The sequence below is a fragment of the Cydia splendana genome, chromosome Z, assembly GCF_910591565.1.
Source record: "Cydia splendana chromosome Z, ilCydSple1.2, whole genome shotgun sequence".
NCBI lineage: Eukaryota > Metazoa > Arthropoda > Insecta > Lepidoptera > Tortricidae > Cydia > Cydia splendana.
In genome coordinates, this window is record NC_085987.1 from 15,874,701 (window position 1) to 15,902,109 (window position 27,409).

The following is a 27,409-nucleotide window of genomic DNA, read 5'->3' on the forward strand; positions in this document are numbered from 1 at the left end:
CAGGTCTATGCATTATTGTCATAATTTCGTGTACATTTGGCTTATTCGTATTCTATTCTATTTATTATTTGACTAAGTATACTTCGATTATGAAACGAAATAAATAAATCAAAATAATTATAAACATGGATAACACGGAAACTAAGGTACGTAATTAAAATGTTTTATATCTGTATTTACCAACCACCTAGTGCCACGACTAATTTATGTATTTCGCTAATTATTTTTACTTAGTAATAGTAATTAACCTTTTATTTTAAACTATGTTTTGGTGAGACTGTGTGCGAATCTATTTTTATAGTTTAATGTGATCTACTTGATTTGTATGTAAGATTTAAGTAGTCATCAAATCATCTGCAAACAATTCATGACTCTGCTGACTAAAGATTATTCCGCTTGCTACACTCTAAAACTTGTTTTGTTACTGGTTCACATAATATATAGTATCTTCAAACAACAGTGGAAAGATGCTTAAAAGAAATGGAGTGAGCTCATGTAATTAAAATACACCGCGGGATTGAGAAACCTAAAAAAATCCTTAGTATAAATTAATTCTACCCAATTTTTTGTCTTCAAGGAGCCTTCCTATATTTAAAATTTATTTTAAATTAAGTTATTAGAAAGAAATAGAATCTAAATAGTATTTTAGGTTATTTACCTTGCATTTTGATGAAAATGAGCATAATAGTAATCTAGTAACAGTATGTCCATGTTTATTATCTGTAATGAAACCTAGAACATGATAAAGAATGCCACTGCATCCAGACATGATTGATAGACCCACACATATTAGAGTTTCTGAAGTAAGAAGAGAAATCTGCAATTATGTTAATATGGGCTCTATACATATTTTTTCAGTGGTAATCTTTTGTATGCTGCTAAGGGCAGAAACATGCAGACTACATTTGTCTACTACTAGTTAATGTGCACATTCTCAGGTGACAACCAATACCAAATATTACTCTACCACTAGTTCAGAGCCATAATAATATTAAACCATATGGGCTTTTTCACTTGACTGTGCACCTTTAACGGCCGGTTAGCAATCGTTACAAAACTGATGGTCAATGTCAAATCCCATACATTTTGTCAGGAATGTAACGGTTAGACGTTACTGAAACACGACTTAACTCATGCTTTAACCCCTGGAACGCCGAACCGACAAACGTACTTGTACCCGTCAGATGCCTAGTGCCGGATCCGTCCCATCCCCCTCAACTGCCGGAGGGTCTTCAATTTTTGTACCCGTCAACTGCCGCGATCAAAAAAAAGTGATATTGTGCAAATGATATAAAACTCTATTTGTAAGTGTTTAGATCTCAAAATTGTAAAAATATAATACAATAAATTTGGTGACTGATAAGGCACAAGGCAGTTGAGACACTTTGTACAGATCTGGGACTAGGCAGTTGACGGGTACAAAAATTGAAGACCCTCCGGCAGTTGACAGGACTGGTACGGATATGGCACTAGGCGTCCCAAGGGTTAAAGTACAAGTTAAATGAAAATGCCCATATGCTAGTAATCAAACAAGGTTGATTTTAGTATAATATTATTTTTGGAATTTGTGAGTATTGGGTGTCATCTGATGACATACTAACTAAACAACTTGGCTACAGTGTATTTTTTTTGTTTAGAAGAAAACTAATTAAATATTAATCTCATATGAAAATATGACAATATGTGGCAATCAAGTGAATATGTGGCACACTAAAACCCATATCATACTTGCTATGTAGAACACAAAATTATAATTACTTACAAATCTCTAACAACTATTTAATTTTTAAAAAGGGGGTTCTTATTATAGATATTAAATTACCTATTTTGTTGATAAGCAGAAGGTGCCCCTTCCTTCCATTTTATCTAGTTCTAGGTTCTTTAGGTAAGGGTTAAGTTTACAAAAATGTGCTTAGTAGCTACTAAACAGCTGTGTAAGAATACAATTAGGGTACTTATGAATGTAATATTTCATTTTTACCTATCATTGCAGAATTGTATCAATTTTCAGATGCAACAAGATGTTTCTAAGAAAAATTCTCTTGACGAACTGTCCAAAGAGGAACTGATTACGAAATGTAAAAGCTTGCTTCTAATTGCTCAAAAAGCAAGGATATCCAAGCAAGGTGAGTATCATAAATATCATAATAAAAAATCTGGCCAAGTGTGAGTCGGTCTCACACCCTAAGGGTTGTGTACATCACACATTTGTTTGTATTTTTTTGTAAGATCAACTCATGCTTTTTATAGGTTTTCATTTAATCTATATGTAAAGAATTATTTTCTATCATTGTTTTAAATTTTTTGCTCCATAGCTTAATTTGGAGATAGGATAAGGTAATGGTATATTTTTGCCTAAATTCTTAATTGAATTTTAAACTTTTTATCGAATATAAATAATTTTAAAGTAAAAGCTTTCAGTGTCTGAGAAAATATAGGATATTAAAAAAAAGATATTATGTATACCCACAATCATGAACATCACTTAACATATCATTCTAGTAATATGATTTCAAATATTTCTTTACATTACAGAGCTTCAAGGTGTAATAGACCAATATATAGTGAAAGAACAGGAATATGAAAACTCAAAGAAACAATATGATGAAAAAATTCATACTCTTGAAGAACTTGCTAATTCTCTTACTGAGCAGAAACTTAACTACATAACTGACCTTGAGTCTGCCCAGAATAAATTGAAAAATTTAAATCAACAGTGTATAAAGTATGAGGAAGAAATAAAAAATCACAAAGCAGATTTAGTGATAAAAGAAAAGAAATACGCAGACTCAATTATCAAGTTATCCAACCTCGACAGTGAAAATATATCATTCAAAAGACAAAATACTAGACTTGTGGAGGAAAATGAGCAGCTTGTTAACCAGCTGTCTGAGTTGGAAACAAAGATAGAAGAGTTCAATAATATTGGACTACAGCAAAGAAAACAATTAAAGGTGTTAGAAGAAAAACTCCAGTCAGGTAAGAAATTGTCCAACTTAGAGTAATGAAAAATTAATAGGTAGTAATAATCAAAATGTTATTTTAGTTACCTATTGCCATTATCATACAATCTTCTGACCTGTGGGCGCAGCACGGTTCCATTTTTATCGTCTATCACTATGCGCGTCCCTTTCGCACTTACGTACTTGTTAGAACGTGACAGGCATGGTGACAAGGGATAAAAACGCGACCGTGCTAAGCCGCCTGAGGTATATACCTTTTTTTCTTATCTTTAGTCTGGCTCATTTCCGTTACAAAGTCCTTAGTGTGGTAAGGGTGACGTGGGAGATATCAGCCCAGCAAATATAGCTGCATAGTTTTTTCAAGGGATGTACTTTAAATCAACATTAATTGCAATATTACAGTCATTGCCTGCCCATAGCCTGTATCTTGACTATAAAGCCTTTCTTGCTTGGTTTATGTTACTCAGGTTGCCCATACTATGATGTATGGCAGAACATAATCACTCGTCAACATTTGCACCGCGCATAATTTGATAACTACAAATCCTAGCAACATACTTTATAAGCATCACTTGTAGAGAATTTAATGAAGAACATATTGTTCACTGGCAGTTTTATTGTAACTTTTGCAAAATGGGACACAAAAGTGCGGGAAATACCCACTATTAATTACTAATTATAGACAAGTTGCTTCCCTTCTATTTTTTCTTGGCTACACAAACTACATGCATGCCAAGTTGTATGTTTGAGCAACTGAATTGGTCGTGCGAGGTTACCCTTGTACAGAGGGTAATGTGGCACTACCAAAAAGTTGCGGTTTTCTGTAAATGACTGTAATTTACTAGCAGTATTTCTTTGACGAGTCTAACTAAATATTTAAAATTACTAATGTTTTTTTTTTGCATGTGCGTAATATTTTATACTTTTCATTACAGAATCTGCATTTGAAGCAACATTTAAAGAACTTAACGACAAAATTGCTGATCTAGAAAGTAAACTTCAATCATCAGTAAACACTGATGAAGATAAGAATAAACCAGTTGAATATGAAAATAAGATAAAGGAGTTAACACAACTGTATGAGAATGAAAAAATCAACCAAGAAAAATCTAGCATTAAATTAAAAAGTTACAGAGATAAAATATCTAAATGTGCTGCTTGTATATCTCAACTTAAAAATTCCAGATTCATATTATCAAAAACAGTTAAAGAATATTCAGAAAACATTCCTAAATGGCAAAATGACATTATCGCGGCTTCCGTCGTTTTAGATGGCCAGTTAAAAAAGCTTAATGAAGAAAATAATAGGTTAAAAGATAAGTTAGCCGTATTAGAGGAGCAATTAAAACAACAGACGAGTGTAACAGACTGTGATGCTACTGTACCTATGTTAAAAGAAGAAGTTCAGGCCCTAAGAAACCAAATTATCCAATTACAAAATCAAAAAGGTAATTTGGAACAAAATAACAATGAACTAACAAAACATTTACAAACTCTTAAAGATAATATCCAAGATAGTGATAACATAAAACGTGAACTGGAAAAATTAGGAGAAAAATATGAAGCTTTATTAAACAGGAACACAGAATTGGAAAAGACAGAGACCAAAAATTCTGAACTCATTGACCAGCTACAGAAAAAAAATACAAATAATGAAGTTATTGAACATTTGAAATTACAAATAAGAGCTTTGGAAAGTGAAAAATCTACACTAGTCAAAGAAAAACTTAATGCTAGGGACATGTCTCTGGAATTAGAAGGGAAAAATAATACCTTAACCAGTCAAGTACAAAAAATGCAAAATGATATACATAATTTGAACTTAAAAATTAACGAATTACTGAAAGAGAACGAAATTTTACAGGAACGTGCGAAATCTGAAAAAGATGGGCAAGTCAGTGTGTTAAAATGTCAAGTGGCAGCTCTTCAAGAGCAGCATGATTTACTGAAAAAAGAGTATGAAAGTATGGTCGATATTAATGGATTATTAAAGGAAGAAGTTGAAACTCTGAAATTATCTTTAGAACAGCCCAAAGATGAGTCCGATAATATGTCTGAATTAAATGTATCTTTGCAAACAGATATTGTAAAGTTGGAAACAAAATTGTCGGCGTACAAACAGGAAAATGCTTCACTTATAGCCGAAGTTAAAGAATCGCGTTCGAAACTAAAAGAGTTTGATAGTCTAGTAGCTGAAAATGAAGATGCAAAATTAAAAATTTCCAGTTATAAAACGGAAAACGCAGAGTTACTAAACGAAATGAAAGAAATAAATCAAGTACTTAAAGAACGTGGTGAGAGTATATCTAAATTACAAAAAGCTATTGGTGAAATGGAGAGGTTAATAGATACATTAGAAAAAGACAGGGATATCTCTAATCAGGAAAAAGACGAACTTCGTAAAACAATAGGAGTGTTAGAACATGATTTAACTAATGCAAAACAGAAAACTACTGAAGAGAGTGACATAAGCCAGAAGTTATTATCTGACAGAGAAACTGCAATAAAGAGCTTGGCTGAAAAAGAAGCTGTAATTTTGGCTTTAAGGGAAGAAATAGAGAAACTTAAACAACAGTCTTGTTCTGGTGAATATGTGCATGTTACTAATTCGTTTGTTATTTTTTGTTTTGTTTTTAAATATACCGTAATCACTGTCAAATTTGTGTTTTAGCTGCGGACATAAGTAATGAAGATATGTCTACTTCAACGATATCTAAAGCTGAAGAATATTCCCGTATGCGAGATTTAGATGAAACTTTTGAGGAAAAGTAAGAAATTGTATTGATTCATTTAGTTACGAGTACTACACTTATTCGAATTGAGTATTGTTTTAGAGTTATACTTGGTCAAGCAGATCTTGTCAGTAGAAAAAGGCGGCAAATTTTAAAAATGTAGGCGCGAAGGGATATAATCTCATAGAAAATTTGAATTTCGCGCCTTTTTCTACTGACAAGATTTGCTTGACCATCTATATTAAAGTATAATTTAATATGATTGATTACGAAAATAAATTACAGGTACACGAAGCTACGAATTTTTGCTTTAAAACTAAAAAAGAAGTTGAATGAAACCATGATGCAACTGCAAAGCGCAGAAAAAGAAAAAGAGAAACTTGCTAAGTTACTTGAAGAGACTCCCAAAACAATGGTAGCCTCGAATGACGAGGTCGATCACGGGGACGCGGACCAGACTCAGCAGGAACAAAGAAACCAGGCTCTCATATCTGAACTCGAGACAAAAGTCCAAAGTCTCACTCTCTCTGTCCAGTCAATGGAAAGTTCTACGAGTGAATTACAGCTACTTAAAGGTAATATTATTATCAACGCAGTATAAGGACCGACATCGCTAGAGCTTATGCTTACGACGCGTTTACGGTGGTATGAGTACGTACATGTGTCTTCGATATTGTCGGCATCTTGTTTTTCGTTTCGTGTGCTCGTTTATCGAACTCTCTCTCTCTTCGCCTAGCCTTATCCCATCATTTGGGGTCGGCTCTCCTAGTCCTTCTTCGCCAGGACTCTCTGTCCCGGGTTGTCTCAGATGTGACATTTGCATCTTTCATGTCCTTGTTTATGGTGGCTATCCATGTTTGGCAGGGTCTTCCTCTTCCTCTTTTTGGCACCGGAAACATTTCAAGTACTTGTCGGGTCATGTGCTCGGGTGGGCGACGCATTACATGCCCGTACCATCTAAGTCGACCTTCCACTAGCTTCTCTTGGATTGGTTTTACCCTGAAGCTACCACGGATGAGGGTATTTCGGATGCGATCTAGCAGCGTTACACCTCCAGCCCAGCGCAACATCCTCATTTCAGCGGCATGTAGTCTATCCTCTTGTTGTTTTTTGAGGGGCCAGCACTCGGCGCCATACGTTAGAGCTGGTCGTACGGCGGTTTTATAAACTTTGCCTTTAATGTGTACAGGCATTCTCTTGTCGCACAATACTCCTGTTAGCTCTTTCCATTACACCCATCCCGTGTTAATTCGTTGGGTTATGTCTGTGTCAACAGTTGCGTCGGTGGTGATGAGCTGAGCCTAGATATTTAAAACAGTCGACCCTGTTCAGGGGTGTGCCTTCAAGACTAACGGTGTTACTGTTGCTTTTGCCGCTGAAATTGCAGTGTACGTATTCGGTCTTTTGTTTGCTGATTCGCAATCCGGCTTCCACTAGCGCGACTCTCCATTGCTCCAGTATTTGCTGTAGGTCTTCCGCATTTTCGCTGACGAGTACTATATCGTCAGCGTAAAGCAGATCCCAGGGGGGCGGCCGTTGCAACTTCGCGGTTAGATGGTTCATTACTAGATTAAAGAGCAAGGGACCCAGCGCTGAGCCCTGGTAAACACCGACCTTAACTTCGAATTCATCATCATCACTTACACCGGCTGGGCAACGTACTCTTGTTGTCACGTCCTTAATTGTACATGTCTTTGACAACGGTGATGTAATATTCTGGTACGTTATGTGCTCGTAATGCCTGCCAAATTAAGTCTCTTGGAACTCGGTCGAAGGCTTTCTCTAGGCCGATGAACACCATATGTAGATCACCTTCTGTACCGGTACTTTTCCATTAAGATTCTTATGGTATGGATGGCGTCAGTGGTCGACTTTCCTGCGACAAAACCGCACTGGTTTTCTGTGACCTCTGTGAGTTCAAGCAGTCTCCTGTTTATTACTCGTTCCCAAATTTTAAGGGTATGTGATATTAATTTGATTGCGCGGTGATTTCCACACAGCCTAATATCTCCCTTATTTTTGTAGAATGGGACCAAAGGCTACCTAAGCTTTTCCTCCATGCCTTTGGGATACCATTGGCCAGAATTTTATTGAACAAATTGGTCAGGAACGCTACACCATCCAGTCCTAATTTCTTCCACAGCTCAGCAGGGATATTATCGGGTCCCGTAGCTTTGTTGTTTGCCATTGCCTTAACAGCTGCTTGTACTTCGGCTGTTGTTATGCACGGAATCGGTCCTACTGTTTCTGCCGTTAGTTGAATAGGCTGTTTGCGGGGATACGTTTCATTTAGAAGTTGAGAGTAGTATTCCTTCCATCTTTGTTGGATGTCTTTATCTGAGGTGAGTAGCTGGCCGCTTTCATTCTTAATGTACTTAACGGTTTTCAGGTCCTTGCTGTCGTTGTTTCTGAGTCTAGCTATCTTGAAAAGTTCCCTGTCGTTGGTAGCCGCTTCTAGTTTCGCGTAGATATCGTGATCGCGACTTGCTTTTGCCTGCGCCACGGCGCGCTTCGCTTCCTTTTTCGCATCTTTGTACGAATTCTTATCACTATCGTCGTTTGTTTGTTGCCACAGCTTAAAGAGAACTTTTTTCTGCTCGATTTTTTATTTTACGTCTTCGCTCCACCAGCTCGTGTCCTTGTTGTTACTTTAGGGTCCTTTTGATATGCCCAGATGTCCGGCTGCTTTCTCATTGCAAAAACATTCGAAAGCTACCCACATGGTGTCGACGCTACCTGCATCATTAATAGTAGGGAAGTGGTCTGCGATTTCGCTACATAGTTTTTGTCCTTCTTCTCGCTCAAGTCTGTGCCAACGTATTTTTTTGTTCTATCTTTTTTCACTTTTACAGGTTTTCTCAAGAGAAATTCGGCAACCAGGATTCTGTGTTGTGATGTTAGGGGTTCCCCGGGAATCACCTTACAGTCTCTGGACAGCCTTAAATTTGCTCGGTTCACTAATATATAATCTATTTGAGTGTTGTTGCCTCCACTCTTGTAGGTTACAAGGTGTTGTTCTGATTTTGTGAAAAAAGTGTTGACGATGGCTAGGTCGTACGTTGAAGCGAACAGTAGAATGGCTTCGCCCTCTGAGTTAAGGGTTCCGTGGGTTTCCGTGGATTCTGTGGTATGAGTTTGTTGTGCTTCCTACATGACCGTTTAAGTCCGCGCCTATGTAGATTGACTCGTCTGGTGGTATTGACTGGAGTAGGTCATACATGTCATCCCAAAAGGTCTGTTTCTCATTGCTTGGGCGACCAACTTGTGGGGCGTATGCGCTTATCACGTTCATGCACGGTTGACCGTCTAACCCGGGACCCGAGACACCCGGGCTCGTTTATCGAACGGTATACACTATTTATTGTGTTATCATTTAAACCTATTTATACGAGTTGGTAGACTAATAATATTATACTAAATGAGAAATAGGTCCTTGTCATAAGAATAAAGCATTAGTTAATATTTGTTTTAGGCGAACTTGCAAGTGTAAACCAGAGGTTAGAAGCTGAAATAGAGGCACACAAGGCTACAAAGGAAAGCCTGGATAAAGCTCGTCGCGATGTTAAGAAAAAAGATGTTCTCAGCCTAGAAATGGAAGATTATGAGAAATCAATGAAAGATTTAACTTCAAAGATGCAAGAAAACAAGAAAAAAATAGTACAGGTGAAGTATCAACTTGCAACAATCAAGTTTATACTCTTTGTTTATATTTGAAATACCCTGCTTGTATTTGTTTTTATTAACACGTGTGAATATTTAACTTTTTAATTATAAAAGCTTTGGTTTTTCTTATTCTCAATTTATCCCTTATTCCCATTTGTCCCCGTCTCATGTATGGCGGCAGTCACTTAGGGCGGAGACAAATGTATTCCATAATGAGTACATAAATAAGTACATTATGGCGAATATGCCTCATTTTCAGATGGAGTCTACAATCGATACGCAAGAAGGAACCATCGCCTCAATGAAAGTACAAATTAATCTGTTAGAAGAACAAATAAAAGCTGAAGAAACACAGAACCGGTTGATCCGAGAGGAATTACAGAATGCTATCGACGAGTCAAAAGAAAAGGACGAAATCATTCAAGCAAAAAATAACATCATTGCAAAATTAGAGCTAGAAGTAGAGGACGAGAAGCGGAAAAATGAGGAATCAAACCTTGAGACTACCTCGTTACTGAGTGATAAAGAAAAGATAATCATCAGTCTCGGCCAGGACAAGGCGGAATTGAATAACAAAATGAAACGAATAGAGTTCAAGTGCGCTGAACTAAATGACCAATTGAATATCACAAAAATTGAGTTGGAGGATTTGAAGACTGAACATGCTAGTTATAAGGTGAGGTATTTGTTTTTAGAAAAGATATAAATAATGATGATTTAGAAAAAATAACTTACAAAGAAATGCTACTGTTTTTTTGCGATCATTTGGAATACCGGCTGCTGACACATGTTTCCTCGGGGTATAGTTCGTTTTTTAGCATTAGTAAAAAGGTAAACAATCTTCTTCTGTCTTTTTATTGAATTGTGACATATTTGCCGTGACTTATTTTTCAAAAGCGAAAAATAAGCCACGGCAAATATGTAACAATTATTTTTCAAAAGCGAAAAATAAGTCACGGCAAATATGTAACAATTATGAATCATATATGATTATTTACATTCTTTTGCTTTCATAAGTAACAGTTACTGATTTTTAAAAAGCGTTTTTCAATTAAAAGACACGTCAAGATCGCGTAGTCTTTTTCTAAAGCTAAAAAAAACGAACTATAGATGTAATTTTTTTTACTAATATACAAAAATAAATATTTGATGCAGGTTAGAGCTCAAGCCGTGCTACGACAAAATCAGACAGTAGATCACAGCCAGGAGGAGCGGCTGAAGGAAGAAGCCGCTGCGTTCAAGGCTCACATTGAAACCCTTACGTCTAAACTGGCGACCGTCCAGTAAGTACTCGTAAAAGTATAATTAATTGCATACAATCATTTCCGTGGCACTTCAGGTGGTTGGTGGTCCGCGAAGTTCGGTTTGCGTCGTTTTGGCTATGTGTACGATAAATACGCTTATGGTTGGTGCAACTGGCCTTTAAACTCATTCAAACCCGGTGTACATTGATTTCAGGTCGCAGTGCTCCGCGGCAGAGGAGGAGGCGACGGCGGCGCGGCGGCGCGTGGCGGAGTCTGCGGGCGAGCTGGCGCGGGCCCAGCAGCGGGCGACCAGGCTGCACGCCGACCTCGCGCGCCTCACCCACCAACTCGAAACCGAGCGGACGCACCACAAGCTACAAGTACACATACATTGTTTATAATTTCATACAAAACAACCTCGTGTCTTTTTAGCTGAGTGACACTTCAGACTGAGCATAGTAGCTCTACCCCCTCTGCCACGCATACGGTAGTTTTACTCCATTTTTATCGTCGATAGTGTCTTTGTGTGACGTCCGTGTCTTTGAACGGACCAGTCACGGCACGGGACCTCGCTCACCTCGTTCCCCGCACCCCCATATTTTTGGCAGCATCGGTTTCATGAAATAATTGCTCTAAACTCGGTCTAGAGGATTCCTAGTCTATGGACAGATGTCGTTAGCGAGATAATTATTAAACCCTCTTAAACAAACTATAAACAAATCCACATTTCAAGTCTCTTTGGCACTTTATAATCCTAAAAATTCAGTATAAGAAAAGAAAAATCCAAAAATAAGATATTATATCATGGCCATTATTGTGCCCCATAAAAAGTTACCTATCCTCATACCTACAATTCTGGAATACCACCACTATTTTTTTAATTTTGGAGGCATTTACCTTCAAGGGCGAGATGACTACCGCCATCCGTGAGTTAGAAAAAAAAAAAAAATTATTTAAAATACATAATAATTATATTTACGCTACGTAGGTAGTTCGAATGATTGTTATTCTTGCTTTTATAACGATACCGAGTCGTGTCTGGGCAAGAAACTCGTACGCAAAACACTCTTTGTGTACACTCTTTTTGTAATGCTTTACGACCTTTACGCTTACAAAATTCGTATCGCAAACATTGTCTTTTCAACGGTTTATTTATACCTGTATTGTATATGTTCAGGTATCAACACTTACACAATGCTACAAGACGCAAATGGCAGACATGGAGGCGCGGCACCACGCGGAGTGTGACGAGCTAAGGAACCAGCTGACGATCGCGCAGGAGACCGCGCCGCTGCCGCTGCCCGACCTCGACAACCGCAACTACGTGCCCGTCATACCCAAGGAGGACAGCGACTCGGAGATCGATATAAATGTGTCCATGATACCGAGAGAAGAAGGAGAGGTTGGTTCCTGGGCTCCACTGGTGACTGTCTTATGCATTCGTGAGCCGCATCAGGCTCTTTGGATAGGTTCAGGTGGTGAGGTTTGGATAGGGCTCAATTGTGGCTCTCCCAGGGCACCCAACCAATGGAAAATTGTCGATTTTGTCTACTCAAATCAACTTTAGTGGCCCTTTAACATATTATAATTATTTTAAAACGGGGTACTCGCGTAATTTTTAGTCGAATTATTGCAAAACATATTTTAATCCGTTTTGAAGATCAGTTCTACTGTTCGCACTTTTCTTCAACTGTTTGCCGATCCCTGTAAGGGATTATTTTAGTTGAACTTGAAACGACGTCTTAGAGTGTTATTGATTACTATAATGATCTGCGAAGGTCACGTTTATCGCCTGTTTAATACAACCAAATAGTTACTGATTCTCCTACAGAAGTCCGCCTTTATCTCTTTATCACAGGGATCCTTCCTCGTGAAATATGCATTTTAGTTGCTTTTAGTAATGATAAGTGTTTGTTTAGGGTTCAGAGTCGGCGCCATCGCCACCACCATCAAAGTACAAAGCCGAAGGGACGAAAGGCGGCGCGCGTTCGCCGGTGCCGCTGGAGCGGCTGCTGGAGGAAGGCGTGCCCGAGGACGAGGCCTCCGACGCTGCGGCCCTCGGCCTCACGCCGGACCAGGAGATCCTGGACCTGCGCCGCAAGCTGATGTCGCAGCAGCAGAGGTCAGTAGCGACTGGTGACGGCAGGTACATGGCACTAGAGCGAAGGTGCCTGAGGAGGAGGCCTCCTAGGAGGACTAGGCCAAAGGTATGGCGCCATCGCTCGAAAAGATGGTACCATACCTTCGGCCTAGTCTCGAGTAGATCGCACCACTTTTTGATATTTATCAAATATAACATATCTGTGAAAGAATAAGGATCAAAGTCACATGGCGTTCTAAATGTTTTAAATATCTGTCGAAAGATGGCAGTAAATTCACAGTGACTACATAATTTACTTTGACAATAACTCTTCATACACTCTATTCTCTTTGCTAATACTATGAATTTGTATTGGTAGAGTGAAACACGTGACCGTCCTGCTGTCGGAGTCGGAGCGGGAGTGCGCGCGCATGGCGCAGCTGAGCGAGCTACTGAAGGGCGAGCTGCGGCGCGTGCGCGGCGCCGCCGGCAACTCCGCGCACAACGCCGAGTACATGAAGAACGTCACGCTCAAGGTACGGGGGCCCGGTGAAAACTGATTGTAGATGGAGCGGAGCTATTTAATAGTACATACATTATTGTGAGGCTCGGAAGTAGCTACTTGCAGGCTGAGTCCGTTTAATTGAATCCGAAGCCAGCTAATAGCCTTCCAGGCGAGTCATATATAGTGCTTTTCTCAAAAATGCTGCAAGAAATGTAAATATAATAGAAATATTTTACAGATCACAGAAAAAAGTAGAAACAATTGAAAAAATTTGCTTTGCCGCCTTTTTATTTTTTTTATTAAAATATAGAAGTGTATTTTTCTACCGAAAATACGCCAACCTATTTGAGACAGCTAAATAGTCGCGGTACCAACATAATAATAATTAGTACTAATCATCTGTTTGGCGGTTTAATGGGCCTGTGCCTTCATTTGACATGGCCATTGCCATTACAACTTTTAAAAAGTTTAGAATTCAACCAATAAATAAGATTCATATCTTCCTACATCGTAAGGAATTTTTCTAGCATAGGAAGGCGAAATCATTCCCGTTAGCTTTAGTCCAAAGCCTTTTAATTTTAAGAGACTGTCTGTTTTGGTAAACTGTGGATTTCGGAGCAATTTGGGAAGAAACATTGAGTCGTATTCGTCTTCTCTTGCACCATTGCTGCAAATGTCACTTATCCAGTTGCCTACAGAAAGTTGGCGTCCGAAGTGCGTGGCGGGGGAAGTATGTTGTACAAGTATGGCGTGGGAAATAGTTATTAATACAACAAGCGAGCATAGTTTGATATTTCTTCGAGTGCTTATTTTGAGTCCCGTGCAAGCGAAAGATTATATAATTTACAATCTTGAGCGTAGTGAGGGACTCAAAACCGCACGAGGTGTAAATAACTTTGATCTCGTGTAGTACATACGACTTTTCACCTCAGCAGTGAGAACATATTAGAAGGAAAAATACAGTCTGAAAAAATGTAATCCTTCTTCATCACTTTTTCACCCATGGTTTCTTAGGGTATTCTAACAATAAACTTTTCAGTGAGATAATATGGGGATAACGAACATAAATTGACTGAAATAGTACATTACGATACAAGTGCGAAAAATAGGAATTCATTTCTACTCGTACGCGTTTTTTAACGGTGCTTTCTGACTTTTTCTGGAGTTTATTATGAACCGTCAATATACGGTCGAATGACGTTTGAACGTTTTTTTGTAAAAAGGGACAGAGCAAATGAAATCCAAGTACATATTTCGAACTTCTATTAGGCCCATCATGTAGAATTGACATTCGAATATAATGGTCACTTGAATATCGTTTTATTTCACTTAACAAAGTACCCTTGTTTGCACTGCTGAGGTGAAAATGTATTTTTTTTGGACGGCTATTATTCCCACTAGTTACCGCCAAGTTGTTACCAGTGCACTGCAGTGGTAACTACTGGCAATTTTTTCCCACCTTTTACCACTGGTAACTGCTGGGAAAAATAATTCACAGTAGTTAGCACTGGTAAAAGGTGGGAATTTTTTTCCCAGTAGTTAGCACCAAAATTTTGTATAATTTAAAAACTAATAAAAACAGAATAAATAGTATAGTATGAATATAGAGTGCTTTAATAAATAATTATAAGTCGATTAGTGTTTCAGTAAACTGCCTTAAAAGTGATCAAAAATATTAAAACAGTTTAACCGGTACAAGTGCAAAAACTAATATGTGAATGTAAGGATAAATTTAATCATCCATTTAGATTATTTTTCAAGTGATTTTATTAGGTAATTAAACAGTTTATGCTTTAGTATTTTTGATCGTTTTCAAGGCAGTTTACTGAAATGAAACACTAATCAATTTATAATAATTTATTTAAGCATAAATTTATTTTGATGTGTGTATAAAAGTTGGCTATGTCATACATTTTGGCTAGCCTGATATTGATATTTGTATGGGAGAGTAAATTTTTTATTCGCCTTTTCGATATTGGTTCCATAGTAAAAGTTGTTCAGTATGACCTACATATTTACCCCGCAAATTATTGCAGATGACTATAAAAAAACCGGCCAAGTGCGAGTCGGACTCGCACACGTACCATTATCTATAAAAACTGTCACCCATCCAAGTACTGACCCCGCCCGACGTTGCTTAACTTCGGTGAAAAATAAGTTTTTGGCAAAAATTTCATTTTTGGTACAAGCTTTTATCGCTGACTGTACTTTTCTTACGACAGACAACTAATACTCATCGAGACAATTCTAAAAATCCCTAACACAATTAGGTTGCGTTGTTTCATCACAGAGTTCCTATGGCCACCTCTTGTCTCCATCATCAGATCAGTTCGACAGTACCATATTATTGTATTGTCATCAGAACTACATACAGCTGCCAATTTTCATGACGCTACGATCCTTGGAAGATGGTTAAATTAGTTACCTTAGATTCCATTACATAGTTAGTTACGTACAGGTCGAGAGTTCCTATGGCCACCTACTGTCTCCATCATCAGATCAGTTCGACAGTACCATATTATTCTATTGTCATCAGAACTACATACAGCTGCCAATTTTCATGACGCTACGATCCTTGGAAGATGGTTAAATTAGTTACCTTAGATTCCATTACATAGTTAATAGTTACATACAGGTCGACCTAATAAAAGCTTGTTAATCACGTTTGTGGTATGGGAGACCCACTTAAATCTTTATTTTATTCTGTTTTTAGTATTTGTTGTTATAGCGGCAACAGAAATACATCATCTGTGAAAATTTCAACTGTCTAGCTATCACGGTTCGTGAGATACAGCCTGGTGACAGACAGACGGACGGACGGACGGACGGATGGCGGAGTCTTAGTAATAGGGTCCCGTTTTACCCTTTGGGTACGGAACCCTAAAAACAACCTGTATTTATACTGTTTTTATTAGTGTTGAACTCTAACAAAATTTTGGTGGTAACTACTGGGAAAAAAAAACACCTTTTACCAATGGTAACTACTAGGAATAAAAACTCCCAGTAGTTACCACCAACTAGTAGTAACTACTGGGATTTTTTTTTTCCCAGTAATTACCAGTGGTAAAGGGTGGGAAAAAAAATCCCAGTAGTTACCACTGGTAACAACTTGGTGGTAACTAGTGGGAATAACCCATAATAACTGCCAGATGTGAGATGATTAATGAATATAAGTAGTCTCAGTCTCATCCGGAATTTCAATAGAAATTTCATGATCTTTTACGGCTTTTACGATCTGCCGCCGACATTATATTATGTATATGTGACGTCCCACATGTAAAGGTACCTTATGGCGGTTGGCGCTTACGCTATTATTAATGCCGCTCCAATATTATTGTGGCGCTATGCGATGTAAGCGCCAGCCGCCATAAGGTACCATTTGCAGTGAACGTCACATATAGGTAAGCGATAGCGTAGTTCCAACGTCCGAAGCTGGTCCGAAGTAATCCAGACTTGTTGCGATTTTTAACGTGATTTACGAGTTACTACGTTAATCGCTAGAAAATGTATTGGATCAAGTTCGTTAACCTCGTTAATGGATATAAATGATAAATTGATAATGTAGCGTTTTTGTAATGAGAAAATAATTATTTAGAAGATATACAATATACATTACCTTTACTCATTTCGCGTTATGTACTAGTTTAATGTAACCAGTCACTGCCCGTTTGACGAAGGTTAAGAGTGCGTTTCTACCAGAGATGTACGAGGATGCGTTGCGAGGGATATGTGTTGTGGTCGAAACGCAGCCTAAGCGTGTCAGAGTGCCCACTCTTTGCGTATGACTTGAAATTGGTATATAATGTGGCGTGTTTATTGTATATGTTCCATCTAGTAATATTCGCGCTCGTGATTCCTTTAGTCTGTTCCTTTTTGGTCAGCCGTAGGTACTACTCATACAACATACATACTTTTTTGAATAGGAGCCACCATAGAAGATAGTGTCACAAGGGAGCAAAATGATTTACGAATAGGACATACATTGAACCCTGAACAAAGTGCACAATTCTAAAATAACATCTTGAGCGTAGTGAGGGATTTTAATAGTGTGAACACCTAAGACGAAAATAATTTTGCTACCGTGTGACACTAAACACCACATATGACCAAAATAAAATAACCACTATTAATCGATAATCACCACCTACCAAGAGTCGCAAGTCTTCACGACTCAAAGGCCGTCAGGCGCCTTGCAATACCTTGTAAAGAACACACAAACAAAGCTTTGTATAGTCGACGTCAATAGTAGATTGTTAACCAAGGGTTGAAAGGCACCCATTTCTGTCGAGGTAGTTTGGCGCTCGAACGCAGTGAGAGCGCCAATAGTCCGAGACAGAAACGGTGCCTTTCACCCGAGTTAAACACTCTACTTTTCATATCGAATGCGAGGAAACCAAACAAGACAAGGCAATTTCGTAAAATCAGTAATTGAAGTACATAACAAACCTACGGCCATGATTTTTTCCTTAGGACTTACTTGCAATCGGAGACTTTACATGCGTGAAGATTAATCACCCCTAACGAAAATCATTTAGATTGCAATATTTACGAAAACACACATTTTTTTACAAACTACAACAATTTTAAAATAATTTGTTCATTATAGTATGAAAATCAGCGGGATTGCCTCGTACTTTTTTAATTTTATACTTTTTCGTTCTAAAAGCCGCAACAGACTACCAGACCGCACCGCGACCATGGTGCGCCGCACCACGTCATAATATTATAAAAGTATTTTTAATATTAAATAACAATTTAATTAATAATATAAGAAACTTTTATCTTGTATTTTATTTTATTTTAATGAATATAGTTCTAAATAACTTTAAAAACCAATTTAATATCGTACAAACGTTTAACTGTGGCTGTATAAGATTCTGCCTTTGCTCATTTACACAAGCGTAAGGTTTAAAAAAATATTTTTGGTGTATTCCTTTTGGTTCCCGCTTTATGAAATCGAGTAAATAGAATTCAACGAAAGAAATCAAGAATAATTTGTTTTTAACAAATTACTTACATCATTTTTTATAAAAAAAGGATCAACGTGGGATTTGTAAAATTAAATAATTACCAATTGTTCCAGACGAGGAAATAAAGACACTATTTTTCCATTTTGTTTCCACCCAGTTGTTCATGGGACGGGGACGCAGAGGAGTACACCACTTTTCTGCGCTAGAGCATAAACGTATCACTTTCTGCGCACCTTTTAGAACAACAACGACCCACTTTCAGAGCATGAGATATGAAAAGATATGTTTACATTTTTCGCCTTATTACAAAGGCATAAGGTTCAAAAGTGTAAACATATCTTTGACGTCGACTATATATCATTGAGCATTATAGGTTTTCGGGTCTGTACGCCTTTAGCCTGTAAGAGTCTAAATTACATATTCAGTTTATATGTACGATGTAACTATTATCTGGTTTCTTTCGTCACGCACCCAAAGGCTGTCTGGAAGAGGTCGCTCTTTTTTGTTGACTGAGGTGTGGAATAAGGAATGTTGTATTGTATTAGCTCTAACTCATAATACTATCTACTGTTGTTATAAAAATAGTGTCGTGTGTTTAGTTCCTGACGCTACCTCCGGGTGACGAGCGCAGCCGGCTGGTGCCCGTGCTGCAGAAGATCCTGTCGCTGACCAATGACGAGACGAGCAAAATTCAGGCAGTTGCTAAAGGTAACATTACCTACTTGTACCTACTGTTTAAGCTGGCCGGTAAACATCCTGCTGATGGTCCCGGGTTCGAATTCCGGTAAGGGCATTACTAGGTAATTCATATCGATGATTTATTGATTGTACACGTTTTGCAGTCGAAGTCTAAGACATTCGTGTTTCGAATTTAGCAACTAATGTAGGTGGCCCTGTACGGCGTGGTACTGTAATTAACTAAAAAGTATTTTTCATCTCTCCTGTTCGGAAAGTTCACCTTTCATAGGCTGATAACCAGGTGGAAAATTGCATTTCCCATCCTAGGGTGGAAAGTAATTTTTTTTTAATTTTTGCTTCGAGCAACGGCTAACAGCCATATATGCCATATTATTCAGTTAAAAGCTCTCATATTAGCTTCCGCATGACTGAAATTGGCGCCGTTTACATTTTGATCGGAAAAAAATCTAAAACCATAGACAATCCGATCTTAAATTGGGATGTGTCTGAAACGGCCTATACGCGCCTTAAAAAAAGTGAAACTGAATGAATGAATGTAATGTAATGATAATATTTTAATAAACATTCATTGTCATTTATATTAATTTATTAACAAATATATATGTTTATTTTATACATTTAAATATTAAATACAAGTAGTAGAATTTTCATACACTCTCTAGTTGTTTTCTTCATTGCTGAAGGTCGTGTCCGTCTTGAAATTTTCTGATGACCTCTGTCACCAATCGCTTCCATCCTACCCTACTCTCGGCCTTCTTCATGGCGATTGCTATTGTGAGGCCTGTAAGGGTAGAGACCTGATCCGACCACCGAGCAGGAGATCTGCCACGTCGCCGCTTGCCATCTACTTTCCCAACAACTACAAGTTTCTCCAAGTTGTCAGGTTCTCGGCGGGCTATGTGTCCAAAATAGCTAAGAATCCTTTTAAAACAGGTGGTGGATAGCCTTGTCTGGATCCCAAGCTGCTGGAGGATAGAGACGTTTGTCCTCTTGGCTGTCCATGGGATACGTAGCATCCGTCTCCAGCAGCACAAAGGCCTCTTTTTTCTTGCGTTCCGCTGACCGGATTGTCCATGATTCCGAGCCGTAGAGAAAAATCGAGAAGACCAGCGTTCTTATGATTCTCATCGTGGTGTTGTTCGAGATTTTTCGATCCTGCCATATTCGTGTCATCTTACTCATGGCAGATTTGGCCATTTGAGTCCTCCTTCGAATTTCTCTCTCGCTTCCTCCTTCGTTAGTAAGTAGTGACCCCAGGTATACAAATTCACCAACGAACTGTAAGTCAGAGAGTTCTCCTGTTCGTGTGAGTTGTCCAGCTCGGTCTACGATCATAACCTTTGTTTTTGCTCGGTTAATTGAGAGGCCAACTAGATTACTCTCGTGCTCCACTCTACCACTATAATAAATATATTCATACACTATAATAAATATTTTGGCAGTAAACACACTATAAAAATAATAAAATAGAAAAAAAACTAATTAGAAAAAGGCGGGAATAGGTATTGGTACTAAATAAACTATCGAGACATTACTTGCCCTGGTTCAAAATGGATTTTTCACTTCTCATGCTCAAAAAGTGCACCTTTATGTCGTGCGTAGACGACATAAAATCGCATTTTATGCTCTAGAGCATAAAAGTAAAATTTTCTTCTAAGACTAAGGTAATCGGTCTCAACAGCCAAACAGGTAAAACATATTGCACAATTTTACTGAGCAATAAAATTGTGTAGATGACAAAACTTGTTATATTATTAAATTTTTGCTTCAATTTATTAGAAATCCGTATTTTCTGTCATTAAATTTAGTAAATCACATAAAATAGGAGTCGATTATCGTTCAAAAATGTTCCGAAATGTTTGACTTGGCAGAAAACCAAGCGTCTGAAACTCTGATCACATGTTGAAAATTTAAAAAAAAATTTAAAAAGTTAGTTGGCGGGAATTGGTTATGTATTATGTTCTTTCGCTTTACGACAATTTCTTGGTGTAAATTGCCGTGAAAAATATAATTTTATTTTCCTCGCAATCGAAGTGAAAAGCAGAGTGTACAACAAGGGCATAAATGTCCATTTTTACCCTCGTCTACTATTTTGGTCTTCGCTTCGCTCAGACCAAAAAATTGCCTCGGGTAAAAATGGGTCACTTTATGCCCAAGGGCATAGTGTACAATCTACTATTTCAAGTGATTCGAGTGACTTATAGTAATGTGGTTTACCTATGTATCTGTTAATAATTTGTTCTAAAGAAATATACTTACGAATAATAAACCTACATTTCTCGTGTTTGACTTTCCTCATAGTCGAAATGAAAAGTAGAGTGTTTAACTCGGGTAAAAGTAACCATCTCACCCTCGAACTATTAGCGCTCTCTCTTCGTTCGAGCGCCAAAATATCTCGGGTGAAATAGTTCACTTTCCACCCTTGGTTAACAATCTACTATTTTTTCCACTAACTAAAAAAACATAACATACTACCATATATTACATTATACTACAATAATATACTACCCAATAACAGTACAATCATTTGTTTAACGCATTCACTGCCAGGGGGCGTGGCCTAGGAACAAACTTGTATGACGGTGAATGCACATGTGCGTTGGGGGCAGTGAATGTGTTAAAAACTGTCTATTTTTAGGGTTTCGTAGTCTCCCTTTCCGTATTCTAATATGAATTAAGAAAATTGTTTTATTACGCTCTATACCTCATCAGTTTACATGTATTCATTACAAATTGTCTGTTTTTTTTTCAGGAATGGATCCAAATCCAAAAGGCTGGGGAAGCTACCTGCCTTGGCCTGGGGGAAAATAGCGTTGTATTTTTGTAGCCGTATGCTTTGATGAAATTAGAAATAAAAATAAAAAGGTTAAACAAATAAATTAAATACTTTATATATAAAAAATGTTACATTGGTTGTAGGTATCAGTGAAATTAATTTCAAAAGTATGTAATTTTGGCAGTTAATAATTGTTTGATCGAGAAATAATGTACTCTTACTTAATTATGCTAGCCGCCTGACGTGTCTCGATTACCCGCGCCAGTCTCCTCCAGTTAATTATTCCTAAATATGATTATAACTTGAATAATTACTGTTCTTAAATGAAATAACGCGTTGAACACGAAATAAGGAGGATTAAGAGGGTAAACTATAAAAACACAAACTTTTTCATTCCTATTGCTATTTTTATTTAAGAAATGTAATAAAAATGTGCTTTATACTATCTTTACGAGTACGTACATATGTATATCGTAACATATAGGTATTTGTATGAATTTTTAACTTCTTTAAGTATTATACTTAGTTGTTTTGTATTATATTCGTTTTTAGTTCAGGAAATCATATTTGTGTGAAAGGACATACAACACACATAACATTACAACATACATGACGTGACCGTTTATATTTTATTTGGCTTTACCAGTTTGTATTTAATAGTTACTCTATCATTGTTATATATTTTATTTGCGAAATTTAGCTCATTAAATTATACTATTTAAGGAATTTATTACTGTGTAGTGCATTAATGGACCCCTCGAACAGAGGCGTATTTACAATTCTGGCGCCCCGGGCCATTTTGATTTGCCGCCCCCCTTCATCAGTGACGATAAAGTATTTTATTTAAGAAAAAAAAACCTGCAACAAAAGTATCTTTGGGGTGTGAAATATAAAAAAAACTAAACATTTACCATTTACTCACATAGACATTTACATTGTTTTCCTATGTACAAATTGGTTGACAAAATCATCAATGACGCTGTCGTAATTTAAAACGTTTGTCAGCTCAGCTTCTATATTAAGAAGAGATAAGCTATTCAGGCGCTCTTCGCTGATAGTGGAACGTAGATAATTTTTTATTCTTTTGAGTGCAGAAAGGTGACGTCACTAATGTCACTATTCTAGATACAGATTTGTATGGGCCGTTTTTGTCACTCAATGACGATGCGACCTCGTTATATTTGCCTGATCTGATCGGTGACCGGTGGGTACTGCATGGGTTTAGGCCATTGAGAATCAAGGTGAGGCATTGGCAGTCAGGCTGGATATAGCTAAGGAGTTCGGTCGGGTCTGGCATCGAGTCTGCTCGAGGGACTATGTTATACAAATGGATCGCTAGCTTTTTTTCCGGTAGACGCATATGAGCCGTATAGTAGACGGAAGCTGCTCCGATAGTGTGGACATCGCTGGCGTTGCACTTAGGTTCTGTGCTGTCATTGCTGCATATCAATGATAATCATTGCTATGCAGACGACAGTAGTAGGGATGCGTATTTCACAGGCCGTGCCATTATCCCTCATTCTGTGGTGCTGGAAAGTCATGAAAAGTATTGTATTTGTATCTGATATCGAGAGCACTCTATCTATACTGAGTTTCGGCATGGGATCGGAACAATTTAGTGAGATTCAATACCACGAAGACACAAGAACCGCCGAATGTAGTCAGATGGGTCACAAATAATGTTGGTGGGTAAGTGAAAACGTGAGCGTAGCGAGCGCGAAATTTTTTCGAGTAAATAGTAGGTAAAAATTTTAGGGTTCCGTACTTCAAAAGGAAAAAAACGGAATCCATATAGGATCACTTTGTTGTCCGTCCGGCCGTCTGTCTGTCTCAATATAATGGGTCTTGACATGACAGAGGGCGGCAAAATCGACAAATAATGCTTGTTTTTTAATTTTTACAGCAAATAAAATATTTTTTGACCCAAATTTGCCGCCCCCTAAAATCTGCCGCCCTAGGCTTCAGCCTACTCAGCCTAGTGGTAAATCCGGCACTGCGCCGTACTAATACTTCTTGAACGAAAATGTTGCTTAATTTAGGTACTTGTTGGTAGATATCGTTTGTTTATTAATTTCAGGGGCTACCCGAGGTTTTCATGGATTTTTGACATGTTTTGAATCGTATATCTCCTTTTTTTGCACTACAGATAGAATTATAAGACAAAAGGTTATCGGTTTTTCGATCTTTTATCTCCGGTTTTGTCCACCGGATTTTGAAAAAAAAAATACTAATTTTTTTATGAATTTTTTAAACATTGTCTAAAAAAACACTTTTTTCGTACTTATCTAGTTTGCAGTGAAGGATCTTACATGTACGAAATCTAAATATTTGGGTTCGTCTTTTACGTCTCGAAAAACGTGTCCAGGGTTTTAATTTTAAACTAATTAACACAAAAGTTATGGCCAGCAAACCAGTTTTTTAGCCTAAAATTGTTCAACTTTGATGCCAAATATCTCGAAGACAATGAACTTAGAAGTAAATATGGGATACTATATTGCTTAAAGGCGTTGCTGTTAATATAATAAGCTACAAAAAACATTAGAAAACTAAGGGATTCAGATCGAAGGTCATTGGCGTGGGGTAGCCCCTTAAATGTCAATTAAAATATAATAAAAAATATAGCTAAGTTTGATTATAAAAGGCGCCCAGAAAAAGCCGCGAGGCTTCGCCGCCCCCCCGCGGCCTGCCGCCCCGGGCCATGGCCCCCTTGGCCCTAGGGTAAATACGCCCCTGCCCTCGAATATTAATAGGTGCCTATTCAAACTTGTTTCATTATTAAAATGATCGCGGTCATTAAGCAGTGACATCATTTTCAATGGCAAAAATGATAATAAACATTAATTTGAATAATAAATGCCATCAAGTTTGGAACCGGATGTCTGTATTACCTAATATAACAAGTATAGTGTCAGCCTGGTGAATCTGTTTTAATTGCATATTACTAGATTACTACATTAAAATATTGTGTTCGCCTCGAAGTTAATGCTTCAGGCGTTGTTCGTGCATTTCACACTCAAGATTCTATATGATGTGCAAACTATTACCACTAAAAATAAACATTAATTATAATTTAGGTTTATGTCGATAATTACTTATGCATACTGATTTAGATTCAGATACAATATCCAGTATTTTCTTTTTCCTAATGAACTTATATTTCGTCGCATACTATATTAAGCATATATATTTTCAGTAGGTACATACTTAATAAAAACATGTAGGCCATAATGGTAATAAGGTCTTAACGTTGTAGAAACCCCAAGAAAAGGAATTAAATCCCCTTATTGTCGGAGAGCCAAACTATTATCTAAAAAGTCTCTGGCTCTTATTTTCTTGCTTCTATTATAATTCTCTTTAAATTAGGATAGCGTCGAATTAGGTTACATGGGGATTTCGTAAGACATATTGTTAGAATATATTAACTCGGTTGGTTCACTTTTCACCACACCCGCACGGAAATGGTCTCTTTTATTTGCAAACATTGATGATTTTGAAATTTTTAAGTTGTTTCTTCACTTTAGCTAGTGGGTTTGACTCAACATTTGACTGAAGAAGAAGAAAAGATGCATAGAAGGGATGAGGTTGAATGGTAAATATTATAGACGTGAGACGCAATGACATTGAACTAAGATATTGGACAGATGGAATACCACCCTAAGCAATATAGGTACCTAAACAACAACTTGAGCAAACTTGTATAATAAATACGGCAGTGCATCTCCTGCATATACAACACAGATGACTTATATTTAAAAAGACGGGCACAAGACGGGCACTAAGGCTAACTACCTAGCCTTAGTGCGCTGAACTCAGCGGTGTCACTCTCGAATTCGAGCCAATCGTGCAGTCTAACGCAACTAGTTGCGACCAATCGCGCGCGTGATACTAACTCATTAACCAATCGCGTTGTGGCGTTAGACTGCACGATTGGCTCGAATTCGTGTGCGTGACACCGCTGTACTGGCCCCTTTCTTAGTGCCTATATAGGCCCGTCTTTACGAGTAAAATGTAAAACACCGAGGCCTTATGATTGGCTGTTCCAAGCCTCCGTGTCAAATGTAGGAGGTCATTACATATAGATGGTCAAGCAAATCTTGTCAGTAGAAAAAGGCGCGAAATTCAAATTTTATATGAGACGAAATCCCTTCGCGCCTACGTTTTTAGGGTTCCGTACCCAAAGGGTAAAAACGGGACCCTGTTACTAAGACTCCGTTGTCCGTCCGTCCGTCCGTCTGTCACCAGGCTGTATCTCGTGATCTGTGATAGCTAGACAGCTGAAATTTTCACAGATGATATATTTCTGTTGCCGCTATAACAACAAATACTAAAAACAGGATAAAATAATGATTTAAGTGGGGCTCCCATAAAACAAACGTGATTTTTGACCGAAGTTAAGCAACGTCGGGCGGGGTCAGTACTTGGATGGGTGACCGTTTTTATAGATAATGGTACGGAACCCTTCGTGTGCGAGTCCGACTCGCACTTGGCCGGTTTTTTTAAATTTGCCGCCTTTTTCTACTGACAAGATCTGCTTGACCAACTATATTTCGGAAGGAAATACCTACTACAGTGGGACATAAAATAGTAGAAAATAGAATGGAACTAAAAAAAAATCATACTAAATTGTTGCCATGTTTAAGCATTTTACGTCAAAAATGTGTCCTTCACAGACAAAGTGGAGCCCTTATTTAATTTCTATTATTTTATTTTATGTCGCAATATACTACTAACCAGTTTGTTTAAATAATTATAAGAAATGTAGATGAAATAGATTTATAAATAAATTTATTTATATGTAGATAAATAATAAAACACTTATATAATTCAGAATTTTGTTTTGTTTATAGTTCGTTTTCTTTTAGCATTAGAAAGAAGGTAAGCGATCTTGCCATGTCTTTTAATTGAAAAACGCTTTTTAGAAATCAGTAAGTAACTATTACTTATGAAAGCAGAAGATTATAAATGAATTTGCCGTGACTTATTTTTAAACCGTGTTTTTCAATTAAAAGACACTCAAGATTGTTTACCTTTTTTCTAATGCTAAAAAAAAGGAACTATAGTTATGTACCCAATAAAATCTCACGTGGAAATAAAGTGTTTTTGACAATAGATGATAAATGTGAATTGGTCTCACATAATTTCTAATATCTGGGAGACCGAGCTTTGCTCGGAAAACATATAAAAACTCAAAAATGCGCGTTTTCCCAGAGATCAGACCTAGGCCAGATCGATTTATCGCCCCCAAAAACCCCCATATAGCAAATATCATCGAAATCGTTAGAGCCGTTTCCGAGATTCCCGAAATATACCTATATATTAATAAATATACATATAAATAAACAAGAATTGCTCGTTTTAAGGTATTAGATAGATAAATAGATTTTATATTGACAGTAACATTTACTCGTAAAAATCTTTCCTTCACAAATGCCAGTGGCGTGGCGTTCATAGAACTCGTTTTCCACTAGTTTATTGCTTATCCTTTTGATGCAGTTTTGATGTTATTCAGCTTTCCTAAGTAACTTCTCTCCAGCCCATATGAACAGCATGAGAGCCGACTCTTTCTCAACAGAACACGGGATAACCCGCACTATAATGGCTTGCCGGCGACTGCCAGCCGAGAGCATTGTGTGCAACATTGTCTTCACCACAATGGATAGTTGCGTATTTGTCGACACTGAAGAAGAAGAAGAAGTCACGCAGCCAAAAACTAGAATCGAATTTGTAACAGACACGAAAAGGGTAGTAAAGTGTCTTGCGACGAGCGAACGTTGGAC

At 37.6% G+C, this 27,409-nt stretch overlaps 1 protein-coding gene across 1 annotated transcript; it reads left to right on the top strand.

The window, feature by feature from the left end:
- On the top strand, nucleotides 1-26,462 carry LOC134804564 (GRIP and coiled-coil domain-containing protein 2-like). Its single transcript, XM_063777670.1, has 15 exons — nucleotides 1-146; nucleotides 2,012-2,126; nucleotides 2,536-2,979; nucleotides 3,899-5,548; nucleotides 5,635-5,731; nucleotides 5,981-6,270; nucleotides 9,168-9,358; nucleotides 9,618-10,034; nucleotides 10,514-10,641; nucleotides 10,817-10,982; nucleotides 11,780-12,004; nucleotides 12,522-12,724; nucleotides 13,062-13,218; nucleotides 18,757-18,865; nucleotides 21,609-26,462. The coding sequence occupies exons 1-15, from the start codon at nucleotides 126-128 to the stop codon at nucleotides 21,665-21,667; spliced, it is 4,272 nt and encodes a 1,423-aa protein (XP_063633740.1). The 5' UTR covers nucleotides 1-125; the 3' UTR covers nucleotides 21,668-26,462.
- Nucleotides 26,463-27,409: the final 947 nt, after the last annotated feature.

Excerpts from the sequence above, each read along its gene's own strand:
- LOC134804564 (XM_063777670.1), top strand. The coding sequence starts at position 126 with ATGGATAACACGGAAACTAAG. Across the intron at positions 5,732-5,980 it reads GATGAAACTTTTGAGGAAAA|GTACACGAAGCTACGAATTT; the intron begins GTAAGAAATTGT and ends AATAAATTACAG. Across the intron at positions 12,725-13,061 it reads CTGATGTCGCAGCAGCAGAG|AGTGAAACACGTGACCGTCC; the intron begins GTCAGTAGCGAC and ends TTGTATTGGTAG.